Source organism: Bacillus rossius, chromosome 14 (genome assembly GCF_032445375.1).
Source record: "Bacillus rossius redtenbacheri isolate Brsri chromosome 14, Brsri_v3, whole genome shotgun sequence".
Classification (NCBI taxonomy): domain Eukaryota; kingdom Metazoa; phylum Arthropoda; class Insecta; order Phasmatodea; family Bacillidae; genus Bacillus; species Bacillus rossius.
The window spans coordinates 38,669,309-38,685,377 of record NC_086341.1 but is presented as its reverse complement, the minus strand read 5'-3'; the positions used below and the strand labels follow the sequence as shown (position 1 = coordinate 38,685,377).

Below are 16,069 nucleotides of genomic sequence, written 5' to 3'. Positions count from 1 at the left end.
CTTGTATTTGTGTAATATTGAGAAGTAATTAAATATTGAAAGTAAAAATGTAGTGTTTTTATTTCTTGTATCTGATTTCCAACTAAGCCTGAGTGTTTCCGCTACTGTATGTGTGATCATTCCGTTTCCTGTGTGTACTGTGTGTATACGTTTCGTTTCCTGTGTGTACTGTGTGTATAGGTTTCGATTCCTGTGTGTACTGTGTGTATAGGTTTCGTTTCCTGTGTGTACTGTGTGTACGTTTCGATTCCTGTGTGTACTGTGTGTACGTTTCGATTCCTGTGTGTACTGTGTGTACGTTCTGTTTCCTGTGTGTACTGTGTGTATACGTTTCCTGTGTGTACTGTGTGTACGTTTCGTTTCCTGTGTGTACTGTGTGTACGTTTCGTTTCCTGTGTGTACTGTGTGTACGTTTCGTTTCCTTTGTGTACTGTGTGTACGTTCCGTTTCCTGTGTGTACTGTGTGTATACGTTTCCTGTGTGTACTGTGTGTACGTTTCGTTTCCTGTGTGTACTGTGTGTACGTTTCGTTTCCTGTGTGTACTGTGTGTACGTTCCGTTTCCTGTGTGTACTGTGTATACGTTCCGTTTCCTGTGTGTACTGTGTGTACGTTTCGTTTCCTGTGTGTACTGTGTGTACGTTCCGTTTCCTGCGTGTACTGTGTGTACGTTCCGTTTCCTGTGTGTATACGTTCCTTTTCCTGTGTGTACTGTGTGTACGTTCCGTTTCGTGTGTGTACTGTGTGTATACGTTTCGTTTCCTGTGTGTACTGTGTGTACGTTCCGTTTCCTGTGTGTACTGTGTGTACGTTCCGTTTCCTGTGTGTACTGTGTGATCATTACATTTATTGCGTGTAAATTGCATGTATTGTGCGTACATTGCGTACATTACGTGTTGGAGCTGATGGAGCTGTTGGAGCACTTGCAGCTAATGGTCAATTGAAGCATAGGAGCAAAATGAAGATGGATCTGATGACGTGAATTGTAGCTCTTGGAGCCTGGTGTATATTGGAGAGATCGAATATTTTTTGATCAAATGATCCTCTTTTTTAATTTGTAGATTTGACTCTAGTAATATTGTAAATGGATCTTAATTTGACTAGCGTATTATTCCATACGGTGCATGTATATAAGCGAGTCCTAGACAGCAGGACGCTCAGTTTGTTACTTACGTCAGCGGTGTAAAGATCACCTAGTTTGTTTCTTCTGGTGCATAAGTCGTGTAATTGCCTGTTCTTGAGACCTCGATGGCATCTTTACCGACTTTAACGTTGAACTCGGAGGTTGTACCTTCGTCTACGGGAAGCTTTACGACAGCTACGACGATGTTGGAGCAGATCCCGTTGGCAACGTCGATGACAACACTGGAGGAGACTTCGATATGTGCTGTTCCACCATCAGCTGAAGTTTCATCAGCATTGAATACTTCAATTAATGAAGAGCGTACTTCGCATCAGTGCAAATACTGTGGCACATCATTTACTATCACCTCAAATGCTCGCAGACATGAAAGAAGCGGATGTTCTAATAATGTTCAAAGAATACAATTTCAGTGCAATAAGTGCAATAAACTAATTTCATGTCTCGATAGCTTACATCGTCATTATAAAAATTCTCCGAGAAGTATAATGAACATGGTTATTGATTTGACTCATGTGTTGTACCGGCTAATGAGACTATATAAGTGATATGAACTTCAGTCCGACTCTGGCTGCGGTGATGAACGGATCGGATAGACATTTAAAGTCATGTCAAAGGCTTAGTCCGTACAATAAGAAGACTGTTTGAATCGAGAAATCCACAAGACTTTAGTACTTTGTCTGTTTTTTTTTGTACTTGTAGTAGTGTAGTATCTATGTAATAAAAGTTTTTTTTAAAAGAACTTGTGGTGTTTTTATTTTCTCAAACCTGTCGCTTTTGTGGTATTTTTTAAAATTAAAGTTGTTTGGTATTTATCAGGGGTCGAACCAAGGACGGGAATCGATCTAATCAATCATTACTTTAATGAGTAAATTATTTAATGAATTTTGGAACTTTTCCCGAATTTCTAGCTAAATAATTACGGATTTTCAAGATGGCATCCAAATTTCAAGATGGCGTGTGTCACAGCAATAACAAATGATTACTGCACTGTAGCGGGTTAGAATAAAATTATCCAGATGGAAATGTACTCTATAATACAAGTACACACACAAGATGGCGTACTCCAGCAGGTGGTAGCTCCTGGTAGTATGTACTGAACATAAAATGTCTAATCCATGATGGTCGACAAGGACAAAGTCAAATTTCAAGGTGAAGGTCAAATTTCAAGGTCAAAGTTCAAGGTCAAGGTCAAAGGTCAAGGTCAATGATCAATGTCAACAGTTGAGGACAAAAGTATGGTGACCAGATAATTATACTACATGGTATCGGCACTCTAGCAGATGAAAACAAGATGGTGGTCTCCTGCGGATGAGACAAGATGGCGGACATGATGTCATAGCAGTTGACGATATATACCTTGGTACTGGTGGTGGTAGATCAGTCTAGGTAGCTTTCATGGAGGAAGGATCGACCGTTTACTCTCGTCGGGAATCGAACTAAGGACGCACATCGATATAATCAAACAGAATTCAAATACGTTAATTTTTTGATGAATTTTGGAATTTTTTTCATTAAAATCGGATTTTAAATAAAGATTTTCAAGATGGCGTCCAAATTTCAAGATGGCGGACATGACGTCATACTAGGTGAAGATATGTATACTTTGACATAAGTGGTGGGGGTCAGTATGCCAGCAGCCACTGTGAGGGAAGGATCGGTCGCCATTTTTAATTTTTTTGCACCCGTCGGGTTCGAACCGAGGACTCCGAGCTCCATGTCGTAAATGTTAGTTTTTTTAAAAAAATATATTAAAATTTTATTATTTAAATTTTTTTATAATTTAAAAAAAAATTCATTAAAATCGGATAATACATAAAGATTTTAAAGATGGCGGCCGTAACGGAAATTGCAACGGTGACGTCATCATCCAGTATGGCGGAAAACAAAATGTCGGAATGTTCGAGAAAACAAAATGACGTCATCCAAAATGTCGGATCCATGATGGCGGATCCAAAATGGCCGCCGTGATCTACTTGTCCCGTAACGCTGTGTCCCGTTACGTTTTGTCCCGTTATGTTTTGTCCCGTTACGTTTTGTCCCGTTACGCTGCATCCAAGATGGCTGCCGTGACGTCACAATCCAATATGGCTGACACCGCCACCACAACCACGCGCCCGCGCCAGCCGCAGAACATACATTCGTATACTACTGACATAAAAATTGACATATCGGATGTGATTACTGCTTTTAATTCAAGTCGTAAGCGAAGATTACATTTCTTTGAATGAGAAAAAATAGAAAAACTTAACTGAAATTGTGTGTTTTTTACAGTTAAATGACTACATTTTTTGTTACTTATGTCACTATAATATATTTTCTGTAAGAAAAAACCTTCGTATTAATAAGGCTACATATATTATAATGGGAGTCAGTGTTAAAATCATGGTTTTTTTTATTGAGATTCAATCCCTTTTTTTTCCCTACAGTATTTTCTACATCAACGCGGCCGAAAACTGCTTAAATAGCACCATTTTGCACCTTGAATTCAAAAATTTTCCGGGGGAGGGCCCCCGGACCTCCCGCTTTATTCGCTGGGTTGGTGTTACTTCATTTTTCCGTTGCCCCCCCCCCCCCCCCAACAAAAATGCTGAAATCCCGCCCCTGGTAACATCTAACCTCGATAAAGAGCAAATTCACGTGTTCTCATGTTGATTGTACACGGACACGAATGTTATGTAGAGCTCTTTAATAAATTCCTAAAATGATATCGTGTTTAAATAAAAAAAACAACTTTTGACCCGACATGTGCACATGAAGTAGTTTAGAGTCATGTGTAACCGCGTCCTTAGATATGAAACAGCTTTTTCAGGGTTGTCTGCATGTCGCGAAATTTGCGAAAAAGTAAGGAAACTGAAAGACTGGTCACGAAAAAGTCCCGAAATAAACAGCAGCGCGGCTGGATGTCACGAATATTCACTTTTAATTTCCAAACAGCCATTTGATAACGTGCATTTTTTTAAATGCCTCAATTCAGTTTATAGTCTCTCATTAAATATCAATAGTTGGAGACTATCCACTTAATTCATTTTGAATTATCTGTGATAAGGTTTTAGCTTTCTATCTTAAAAATTGGCAAGTTCCTGTCAATAGTAGAAAATTTCATATTGCATTTGCTCATGTTTGATTATTGTTATATAGATATACTACTTGTGTGTTTTCGAGTGAAAAATCGCCCGATGATATTTTAAATTTAATTATCACATCATGTAGTAAACAATTTATCATCAATCGTGAAATAGTTATTGATTGTGATAGAATAAAATAATTATGTTATGTAGACGTGGATGTTGCTAGAAATAGCTCATCTTATGATGGTTGCACTTGATGGTGAAACAAATGTAGTTTTGTTATTAAATCTCCGTCTCCCGTCATCGTAGCGATATATATTATATAAATAATATCAGTTTTTAATTCTAATCATAAGCTTTTAAACACTAAAGGTTTCATAAAAATTTGTCCAGTGGTTTTTGCGCGATACTCGAACAAAAAAATAATAAGACATTAAATAATAATATGGAAATTCAATAAATAAAAACAATTTAAAAATGAACTATTTTGATTCAAACAGTTTTTAACTTAATAATAAAAATTATATCATTATACCAAATTTATATTGATTAACTGCGTGTTTTTTTTGTTGCTAAAATGGATTGAAATATTTGCGTTGTTATGGTATTTATATAATTGATGACAAATAAATTTAGGTACCTATAGGAAAATAATGCTAAAAGGTCGTTTTAAAAAATTATTGAATTTATTCACCAAGTTCCCCCCCCCCCCCCCCTTTTTATACATGGTTATTTTTAATTGGTTTTGATAAGTTGTCAGATGTGTGTTTTTGGTTCTTCGAAAAGCGTATTTTAAGGTGTTCGTGTTCGCACGAGTACGGTGTAGAGGCGACAAGGCATACAGGTGCGCGAACAGAGTCGCCCTTCTTAGCCTTGTGACACGCCGAGTGCCTGCCGCCGCACACTTCACGTGGCGTGACACCGCGTGGGTCTTCAAGAATCGATACTCTTTACTTTTTTTCCTTCTCTCTCTCTCTCTGTCTCTCTCTGTCTCTGACTCTGTCTCTGACTCTGTCTCTATCTCTATCTCTATCTCTCCCCTTCCCCTTTACACTTCTCTCATTTGGCCGAGTGTGGCGTGACGTTGGTTTCAACGGTCCGTCCGCGGTCATCCGTCATTCCTTCTTGTCCGATGCCGCGTCGTCGAGTGACGTCACGATATCATCGAAAAAAAAAAACACCTCTCGGTTCGGAGATGCTTGGTCTGTACGCCTAGCATTTAACAATGCCTGGTTGGAACGTTTCGAAACAATTGGACTTCCACGGTAGGCACAGCGACAACGTATTTATTTCGTCAGACAGGTATCTTGAATAAAGTCTTTATTTTTTAGAGTGAATGATTAATAAACTTTACGAAAGGTAGTTGGGAAACAATTAAAAAAAAAATATTTTAAGCTTTAGTTTCTCTTGTCACTGACGGAGAATCGAACTAAGGATGGTAATCGATCGAGTACATCTTTATTTTAATGAGTAATTTTTTTAATGATTTTTGGAATTTTTATAAGTTAATTATTGCGAATTTCCAAGATGTCGGCCAATGTCATCATCAGATTTCTGGAGTTTGGCAGACTAAGAATATATCCTGCTTTTAGGAATTTTCGTCATATTTTATTGAATAATTTTTTTACCTAAAATTAACTATATTTTTATCAAACAACGATCCAATCAATTAATTAATTCGTGAATTTTTGGTAAATTATGTAATTTTCCCTAATTTCTAGCTTAATAAATACAGATTTCTAAGATGGCGGCCAAATGTCAAGATGGCGGTCGTTCTGGCAAAACATAATTACTTTACTCTAGCGGGTAAAAATTAAAATAACATGGCGATCGTGCTCACTAACATACGAAAAAAAATATATCGGATCCAAGATGGTGGCCTCCAGTGGACAAAAACAAGATGGTAGACATGACTTCATACTAGCTGATGATAGACATACATTGGCATTAGTGGTTGGAGATCAGTCTGCCGGTGGCTTCCGTGGAAGAATGGTCCGTCGCCATTTTTTTTTGCTCTCGCGGAGTTTGATATGAGGTCTCTATGGCGTGTTTTTTTATAATAGTCTACTAATGAATACTAATTTTACTAAAAGTGTATTTGAATAACTTTTTAATAAATTTTAGAAAATTTTAGAAAATTTTCTAATTTTCTTTCTAATAATAATAATTACAGTTTTTCAGAATGGTTTGTGTGATTTCATAATCCAAGATGGCAGGTGTTACAAGCAAGGTTTGTTATTAAAATTTTATTGAATTTATAATTAAGAATTTTTTAAATTTTTTTATTATTCATTTATATGTTTACTCTTACCGTAAATCGAACCGAGGACTGAGTTTGATTCGATAACTAAACATTTAAAGTTAGCATTTTTTAAATATATTTATATTTTCAGTGGATTAGGATGGCCTGCTATTAGGAGTCTTAAGCTTTTTTTTTTTTTTTAAAGGAATTTTGGTTCTTTTAAAGACAAATGTATTTTGCGGGATTTCGAATCTCGAATTTTTTGAATTATTGTTAATAAAAATGGGAAATCTCCCCTGAAACCGGGAATTTTTCCCTCAAAATGGAGACATTTTTAGATATTTTGAGTCATTTTTTAAGAATGTTGACACCAAGATGGCCACCATGACGTCATCAGAGATGTAGGTTCCAAGGCAGCAGACCCCGCCGCCACCATCACACCCTGAACCCTGTCCCCGGACCGACAAAGATATACTACTATGATTATCGTAAGGAGATGCAAATTAGAAAGCAAAAATGTACACCAAACAGAGATGGAAGTGCGAATGTAAATTGAGTGGGTATTATCATGGAGTTCTTAATTACTAGGAGATGGCATTCTCTGACGTAGTTGGTTTTTTTTTTTTTTTACCTCGCCATCGCCATATTGCTTCGCCCAAAACATTGAGAAAATTTTGATTCAAACTTTTGGTAATGGTTAAAAAGTATGGATTAGAATCTCTGTGGTTAAACAAAACATTGATGAAATGATTGCATACTTTTATGAATAAATTTGAGTAATTTTTATTGAATTATCACTATTTTGTATGGATACAAAGGAGTGAAATGAAATCTACAATTTAATTGATAAATTTTCTTTTATTTGCACTCATTAATACAAATATGTTTATTACTTTAACGAAGAGGTTATTTTAACTATAACTTTTATACATGTTTTCTATTTAACTTCTTCCAATCTGTGTTATTCTTTTAAGGATAGGACGATGATAGGAAAAGTAGGGAAACGAATGGGAGTGTTTCAAGTTTAATGTGCCTCGGAAAAGTCAAATCGATGGTTGTTCCAATCGAGTGGAAGAGAGATAGATGCGGCGCAAGCGTACATTGAGCGTAACGGGACACCGCGTAACGGGACAATGTGCGTTACGGGACACTTTTTCGTGCGTGTAGCCGGCGTTCATAGATTTATTGGACGTTTTCACGTCAAAAAAAAAAAAGAACAAAAAATGTTTCTTCAGCGCGTTGCATGCCTAATGAACCTGGGATATGTTGGAGACTGATTCGCGGTTTCAGTGAATCCTTGCGGCTTCCCGGAGCTGAAGCGAGAGAGAGAGAGAGAGAGGGGGGGGGGGGGTGTCAAATGACAGTTGACGCGCGGTTGTCTGCCGAACTGGGAGGCGTTTAATTGGCTCGTGTAATCGTGACGTGTTACACGAGTCCACCCCCCCCCCCCCCCCCTTCCAACACCACCAGGAACAGTTCCCCCCGGGGAAATGGCTTGTCACGCTGTCGCAGGATATTGGCGAAGTTGTTCGCATGTCAACTCTCCCGTGTTATCGTTTTTTTTTGATGTGAAACATATTAGCTCTCTGTATACGACATCTGGCAGGAGTAATTTCATGAGTGGAACGGAAATGTGTAACCACGGTGCTGCCATCTGTAGACGATGGCGCGAACCAAAAGTTCACAAACCAGAGGGGAAACTTATTAACTGTTTAGTGAATTTTAACAAGATGTGCAGTATTTTAATAAAACTCCGTGTCTAAATCAGGCCAAAGCCCGGTTTTAGTATTTTTTTTCCCAAGCCTCTTTCGCTTTTATATGAGCCGTTTCATTATACATACATTAACATCTAGCTTTGCAAATCGAATGATTCGATAGTCGACGTAGCTGCTCCGGCAGCGAATTCTAGCGGCGAGCGCGGAAACTACAAGCGATTCGCGTTAACGCATGTAGTTGAAAACACAATTTTCGTATATTTATCACACACTGCATTATTTTAAAGAATTACACGTTAAATTTCGTGTCCAGAGTTTCGTATTGTAAGTGTATTTGGGTCGTTATCACAACGCCGAAATACCACAACGCGGAACGTACAATAACGCCGAATACCATAACGCAGAATGCCAAATTGACCGCAACGTCGACAGCTAGAAAACTGCTGTGTACCACAACGCCGAAATACATTATCGCCGAAAAATGTTGCTGCGGGAATGGGGGGGCCACAGGAGCAAAATGAAAAACAACTGAATGAATTTGTGTGCTAACCTTACCTAACCTAACCTAACCTTTGTGGCAGTCCTGCAATGACATTTTTCGTGGTTAATGTATTTCGACGTTGTGGTACACAGCAGTTTTCTAGCTGTCGGCGTTGTAGTCAATTTGGCATTCGGCGTTATGGTTTTCGGCGTTATTGTACGTTCGGCGTTGTGGTGCGTCCCCGTGTATTTGCAACATGAGAACACATGCAATTGCTCGTTACCGAGGTTAGAATTTACACATCACTGGCTAGTACTAAAAAGATTATTCCACTAGTTTCGAGAATGTGCTTGATAAACTGTCGGACTAGCCACAGCTGTTACGCGCCATTACGAGCGAGCGAGGTATTTAAAGTTTCCAGATCAAGCGTTCGATTGGCTACTAGATTTTTTTAAATTTGGCCACCTGCTACTATTTTGGATGAGAAACATTTTACAGCCGGCAATGTGTAGTAGCGTGGTCGGACGTACAACAGACACATACAGAGCTTCTCTATTAGTACGTTGCTTACTGTGGCTTCTCCTTCACGAAAAGGGGTTGTATTCATGAGGCGGAATCGTAAGTGCGACGTTCGCTGGTGCTTCTAGCGGGATGTCGCCTCTAAGCTCAGGCTGTGGACAGACACACAGTCTTCTCGTATTGCACAGGGTAACTATGATATTTTAATGATAACCAAAATATGTATGGTGCAGAAATGAATATAAAGGCGTAATGCAAGTCCATTGAGTGCTTTCAATAGACTGTACTGGGCGTTTCATGCCAAAAAACAAAATCTGGATACACGCGTTTTAACCATTTTCATTATTCTAAAAAATACATTTATTAAAGTAAATATGTAATTAAAGCTACTATTCCGCAATCAGCGTATGATTTGAGCAGTTTTCGAGTCGCGTTGTTTTATATAAAGCTCAGCACACCGTATGTGTGCCTAGGTAGGCGGAGCCCGTTGTCATGGACAATTTTTTTCCTCTCCTGCAACCATTTTGGGTCCATATATTCTGTTTCTTATAACGCTTCTCGTCGCGTAGAAGCAAAACACTGAAAGATGGGCCCATTATTTGTAAATTTTTCTTGGGTCAACGAAAGTAGTATTATAGATTAGTGCAGGTATCTTTTAACCGTGCGACGTTCACAACGGCGGGCGGGTCCCTTGGGCTGTTCCCTTGGGGAAGCCTTCATTTACAGACGAGAGAGCCACACCCGAAGTTCCCCGAAGTTCATGCTCGCTTTTTTTTCTTTCTATCTCATTGTATAAACCGGCGTGGCATTAAATTTTGCGGTCGATTGGGATAGGTTAGCTACATTATAAATACTTTAAAACATCTTGGATGGTTGGTTATATTAGGTAAGTATAGCTACATTAAAAATACTGTAACATTATTTTATGGTTGCTTGGCAAATAACTTTTTAATATGTAGCTATCCAGGGCTAGGAATATTTTTACATGATTTCACAGTATCTTTAATGTAGCTGTCCTAACCAAATCAACAGTCCGCAATATTTTAAAGTATTTATAATGTAGCTAACCTAACCTTTTACAATGAACAAAAAAAAAAAAAAACTCGAAGATGCACGATCGGGCGTTTGGCTCTCTCGTCGGTGAAAAGAAGGCTTCCCGTTCCTTTGGACATGTCCCTATGGGCCGGCCCGCGGGCCAACGGCCATGTAAGGTGGTCTCTCGGGCCCCTATGGGCCGGCCTACGTCCATGTAAGGCGGTTCCTCGGGCCCCTATGGGCCGGCCCACGGCCGTGGAAGGTGGTCTCTAGTCGGCGGCGTCATTGATCGACGCCCCTTCGCCGGGTCGGTTAGGGAAGCCTTATTTTCACAGACGAGAGAGCCAAACGCCCAATCGTGCATCTTCGGTTTTTTTTTTTTTGGCTCGTCGTAAAAGGTTAGGTTAGCTACATTTTAAATACTTTAAAACATCGTGGATGGTTGATTTGGTTAGGACAGCTACATTAAAGATACTGTGAAATCTTGTAAACGGTTTCCTAGCCCTGGATAGATTAAAAAGTTATTTGCTAAGCAACTATAAAATGATTTTACAGTATTTTTAATGTAGCTATCCTAACCAAATCAACAGTCCGCAATGTTTTAAAGTATTTATAATGTAGCGAATCTATCCTAATCGACCGCAAAATTTAATGCCACACCGGTTTGTACAATGAGATAGAACGGGGGAAAAAAAAAGCGCCTGTGAAATGAAGGCTTCCTGGTCGGTTAAGGCTCATCCTCGCGCCGCTCTTTCAAACATCAAATATTTCGCTAATTAAATACACATTATCGCAATATTTTGCCGTCTCTTCACTAGTCGCTCTGCTGCTATTCCACTATGAAGTGGATCTTATAGGGGCGGTATTCTAAATGATTTTTCTTTAAAATATTCCTTTTTTTTTTTAGCGTATTATTTTTAAATAATTCATAATACAACCACAATTAATATTTATAAAAAAAATTTTCTACCAAACAAATTCTTATTGAATGGTTTTTGTGAACTCAGTCATTTTTTTTATGTCAGTCCTAGCATGTACTAAAAGCATGAAATCGTGTGATACACAGTTTTTCACTAACTGTTCGGATGTAAAAAAGCTCTATTTTTGGTTTATCATCCATTAAATCAATAAAAGTTATGAACAAGTTTCAAGACGAAGGCTACTTTATTTATTTATTTATTTTTATTTTATTTTATACACGAACAAAATTCAGCACTAGGCCGGTTTGCAATTTACTCGTGTTATTACACTGCATTATAAAAACACTTTTACACTGAACATTGGGACCACACTATTGAATACAATAAATTAAGTAAGCTTAAGGAATAATATAAATTAAGAAGAAAAAAATACTAAAAAGAATTCCAAAAAATCACTTCGAAAAATAAAACATGAATGTAAGGATTCGAAGCTATATAATACATTATGAACGGTTAATCCAAAATTGTATGCCACATGATTTCATGTTTTCAGTACATGCTAGGACTGACATAAAATTTTAATTTAAGTTATTAAAAAACCATCAAATAAAACTTATTGTGTCCGAAAAACTTTTAGAGACTATTTAATGTGGTTATATCAAAATCGATGTAAACCCCTGAGCAAAAACTCTAGACTTTAAAAGAGCGCGCATTATTTTATTTTTTACGTTTAATGTGGTTGTAATTGTAGATTTAATTAGTGGACACATTTTCAACAAAATTAAGAAAAAATAGTCCATGTGTTTTTCCACAAATAGCTGGCGAAGTTAAATTTTTATCGTACGGATAAGAAGAACCAAATGGAATTTAAAAAACAAAAACAAAAAAAAAAACAATGTGTTCGATTTTAAAGGCAATGCAGGTTGCTACTGCGTGGCTTGTTTATAATTTCTTTTAGAAATTTTTTTATTAATATTAATTATCCTTTAAAAATAAAAATAAAAAATCTTGAAATTTTTAAAAGGCTAGATAAAAATGGATGATTTTTTTTTTAGGAAATAAATTTAACCACATCACTAAACAGTAAAATTCTCTGTAAATTTAAAAATTTCCAGTTTTATATTACTTTTGATTCTCCTTATCCATGCTGCACAAATTCTTTTAAAATTGCAACTTTGTCACACAATTATGCCATAAGTGTGCGAAGTATTTATTTGATAATTTTGGGAAAGTTAAGCCACCCGAACAGTCGGCAAGTGTAGCCGTGGTGGAATGTAGGTATGAATCTGGAACGGGACGTAACAGCTTTAAGTTCGCCCCGTGGTCGGTTGGAGGGGGGGGGGGGGTTGTTCGTGCTGCGTCTGCTGTTCCGCACTGCGGCGACTCTTGGGTCTCTTCCCCCCCCCCCCCCCTTCCTGTCTTTTCACATTCCTTGTTTTCCCTCTGGAACTTGGTGGTGCTTGGTCACTGTCTTGCCCTCCCTGCCTGCTGTATGTATATATATATACTATATATATGTATGTATACTATATATATGTATATATGTATGTATACTATATATATGTATATATACTATATATATATGTATATATACTATATATATATGTATGTATACTACATATATGTATATATGTATGTATACTATATATGTATGTATACTATATATATGTATGTATACTATATATATGTATGTATACTATATATATGTATGTATACTATATATATGTATGTATACTATATATATATGTATACTATATATATATATGTATACTATATATATGTATTTATGTATATATATACTATATATATGTATATATGTATGTATACTATATATATGTATGTATACTATATATATGTATACTATATATATGTATGTATACTATATATATGTATGTATACTATATATATGTATATATGTATACTATATATATGTATACTATATATATGTATATATGTATACTATATATATGTATATATATGTATAATATATATATATATATGTATATAATATATATACATATATGTATAATATAAATATATATATGTATGTATATATACTATATATATGTATATAATATATATACATACATATAGTATATATACATATATGTATATGTACATATATGTATATATATGTATATGCTATATATATGTATATACTATATATGTATGTGTATATGAATGTATATACTATATATGTATGTGTATATGAATGTATATACTATATATGTATGTGTATATATGAATGTATATACTATATCTGTATGTGCATGTATATATATGAATGTATATACTATATATGTATGTGTATGTATATATATGAATGTATATACTATATATGTATGTGTATGTATATATATGAATGTATATACTATATATGTATGTGTATGTATATACTATATGTATGTGTATGTATATACTATATGTATGTGTATACTATATGTATGTATATGTATGTATACGTACATATATGTATGAGCGAGTCCTATGTGTTCTGAATCAGTTTAGGTTCTAAAACGTGGTCACATTTTGAGTACACGACCTGCTGTTACAGTTACATTTTAGATTGTGAATACACGCTAGTACGCGATCTTGCAAGTTCGGATTTATTTATTAAGTTGTGCTAAGTTTAAGGTCTGTTAAGGCTCCAGCACAATGAACATGAGCATTTCGCGTACACAGCACAGTATTATGCATAACTGTTGTACTGTAGCTGAAAACTAAATTTGCCAAATTTTCTCTTACAGATGGTCAAGCTTATTACTTACAAAATAATTTATTATGCTTTCATTTTTACAAATGACAAACAAACATGTTAACCTTGGCCTCTAGCTGGCAACAAAAATGATCACGAAAGCTAATAGACCTACGCAATTACTATGTATTGGCCGTGTTCGAATTGGCAGATATATTTCTTAAATTTAAGCCAAATTAATGTTTATTTTTACGTTAGTTATCGTATCTGAGTTTCGTATTACAAGCGTATTTGCAACACGAGAAAACACGAATTGACCGTTACCGATGTTAGATGTTACACATCTCTAGCGAGTACTGAAAAATATCGCTAACGTTTTTTTGACGTGACAACGTCTAATAAATCGATGAACGCTGGCTGCATGCACGAAAAAGTGTCCCGTTACGCTGTGTCCCGTTACGCTAATTGTACGCTTGCGCCGCATCTATCTCTCTTCCACTCGATTGGAACAACCATCGATTTGACTTTTTCGAGGCACATTAAACTTGAAACACTCCCATTCGTTTCCTACTTTTCCTATCCTTAACAGAATAACACATATTGGAAGAAGTTAAATAAAAAAAAACATGTATAAAAGTTATAGTTAATCTGTGCGATAAAGGAATAAAATATTTGAATTAATGAGTGAAAATAAAATAAAATTTATCAATTAAATTTTAGATTTCATTTAACTCCTTTGTATCCATACAAAATAGCGATAATTCAATAAAAATGATTCAATTTTGTTCATAAAAGTATTCAATCATTTCATCAATGTTTTGTTATGACGTCACGTTAAACTATCGTCCATAAACCGACAACCAATTTTTTTTATTTAACATTAAAGGTGGCCGGTATTTACGGAGAGAATGTGTTTTTTTAACCCCTCCCAATTGTTAAATGAATTTGCTTTCAGAGAACATATACATCCTTTGGATAACTACCGTGGTTATTATATTTTTTTAAATACTTTTCTTCGTTACTTGACAATTGCTCATTTGGCAGTTGTTGTTGCCTTTGGACGTATAGATCGGCGAGAAGTCCGGACCACGTCATAGGACAATAAACCACCTCCTTATCTTCTGCGCCAAGGTTGACTTCAAAAGCGATACACGGAGCCAAGTGTGTTGGTGATCCCAAACTAGACCATCGTAATTTGTTTACCCGCACACTGTCTCGGAAACACCTCAGACAAAACTGTGGGCCAACGCCTTGCTTGAAGGTGTTGAACGAATTTCTCCCCCAGTACTTTTGATCGACGTTACGATCCTTGGCTTCTTTGCAGTCAACAACTGTTTGAAGCTGTCGTGTCTGTGATGGAATCACAACGTCGAGGCGCGCGACGCGATGTCTGCGACAAAATTGTCGTACGCGTCGATGGCCTGAAATTGATTAAATTGATTAAATAAACCACAAAAATTGGTTTTCAAATAATGGTTCAACTAGTGAATTATCACTTAGGCCTAATCATGATTTGTGTATTTTTGAGGTTTTAAATTAGTTCTCATAATATGTTTCCGAATTAAATTTAGATATTTTTTTTCAACACACTCATTAGAACAAACTAGTAAACATTGACCACTGTCACATAATTATGTAATGCGGATGCAATGGGGGAAGATAATTTGATAAAAGTTTGTTTTTGTTTTGTAGCGTGGTTGGATGGAAAGCGGTTGGTCACTGCCATGCGATATTTAGCCGTCGCATTGTGTCCGTCGTGTTATGGGGCCGGTATTCCAAGACTCAAAAATAACGGTTTCATTGTTTAATATGCTACACCTGTTCCCTAACCGTATTCCTAGTGCACGATAGGACACAGTCCAGTCCCTTGTTATTATGGAACGGGTTTTGGTGTCCTGTCCGTAGCCGATATGTTGCCCGAATTCCGCGTATGCGCAGAGCTCACTTCTTCTTTGATTTTGTCCACCTGTGGCGCCGTTATCTCATATATAGTCATTTTTTGTGATCATCGATGGACGTATAGCAAGCGTGTTGGTGTGTCAAATGAAAACTTACGTTAGCGAAACTATCCTGGAATACATTTTGTACACTTTAATGGTCATAACAAGAAATGATCTTTACTTAAAAAACGTACTTGAGAAAACTAGAAATGTTGGTGATATTTTTGTGCGGTGGTGCTGCCATCTCTAGTACATTTTTTTTTCGTAACAATTGTATCGATGGTTGAAAAACGTCCGCTGTAATGTGTTGA

At 36.4% G+C, this 16,069-nt stretch overlaps 1 protein-coding gene across 3 annotated transcripts in view; it reads left to right on the top strand.

Moving 5' to 3' along the window:
- Positions 1 to 16,069, top strand: part of LOC134538804 (transmembrane protein 164) — a 71,230-nt gene that overhangs the window by 29,384 nt on the left and 25,777 nt on the right. The window contains exon 1 of one of the 3 annotated variants that reach the window (XM_063380308.1): positions 9,158 to 9,357. The exons of the other annotated variants lie outside the window; for them this stretch is intronic. Coding sequence (XP_063236378.1) covers positions 9,301 to 9,357 — 57 coding nt within the window. The 5' untranslated portion in view covers positions 9,158 to 9,300. Of the gene's footprint in view, positions 1 to 9,157; positions 9,358 to 16,069 lie in introns of those variants that run through there. 3 annotated transcript variants of the gene reach the window in all.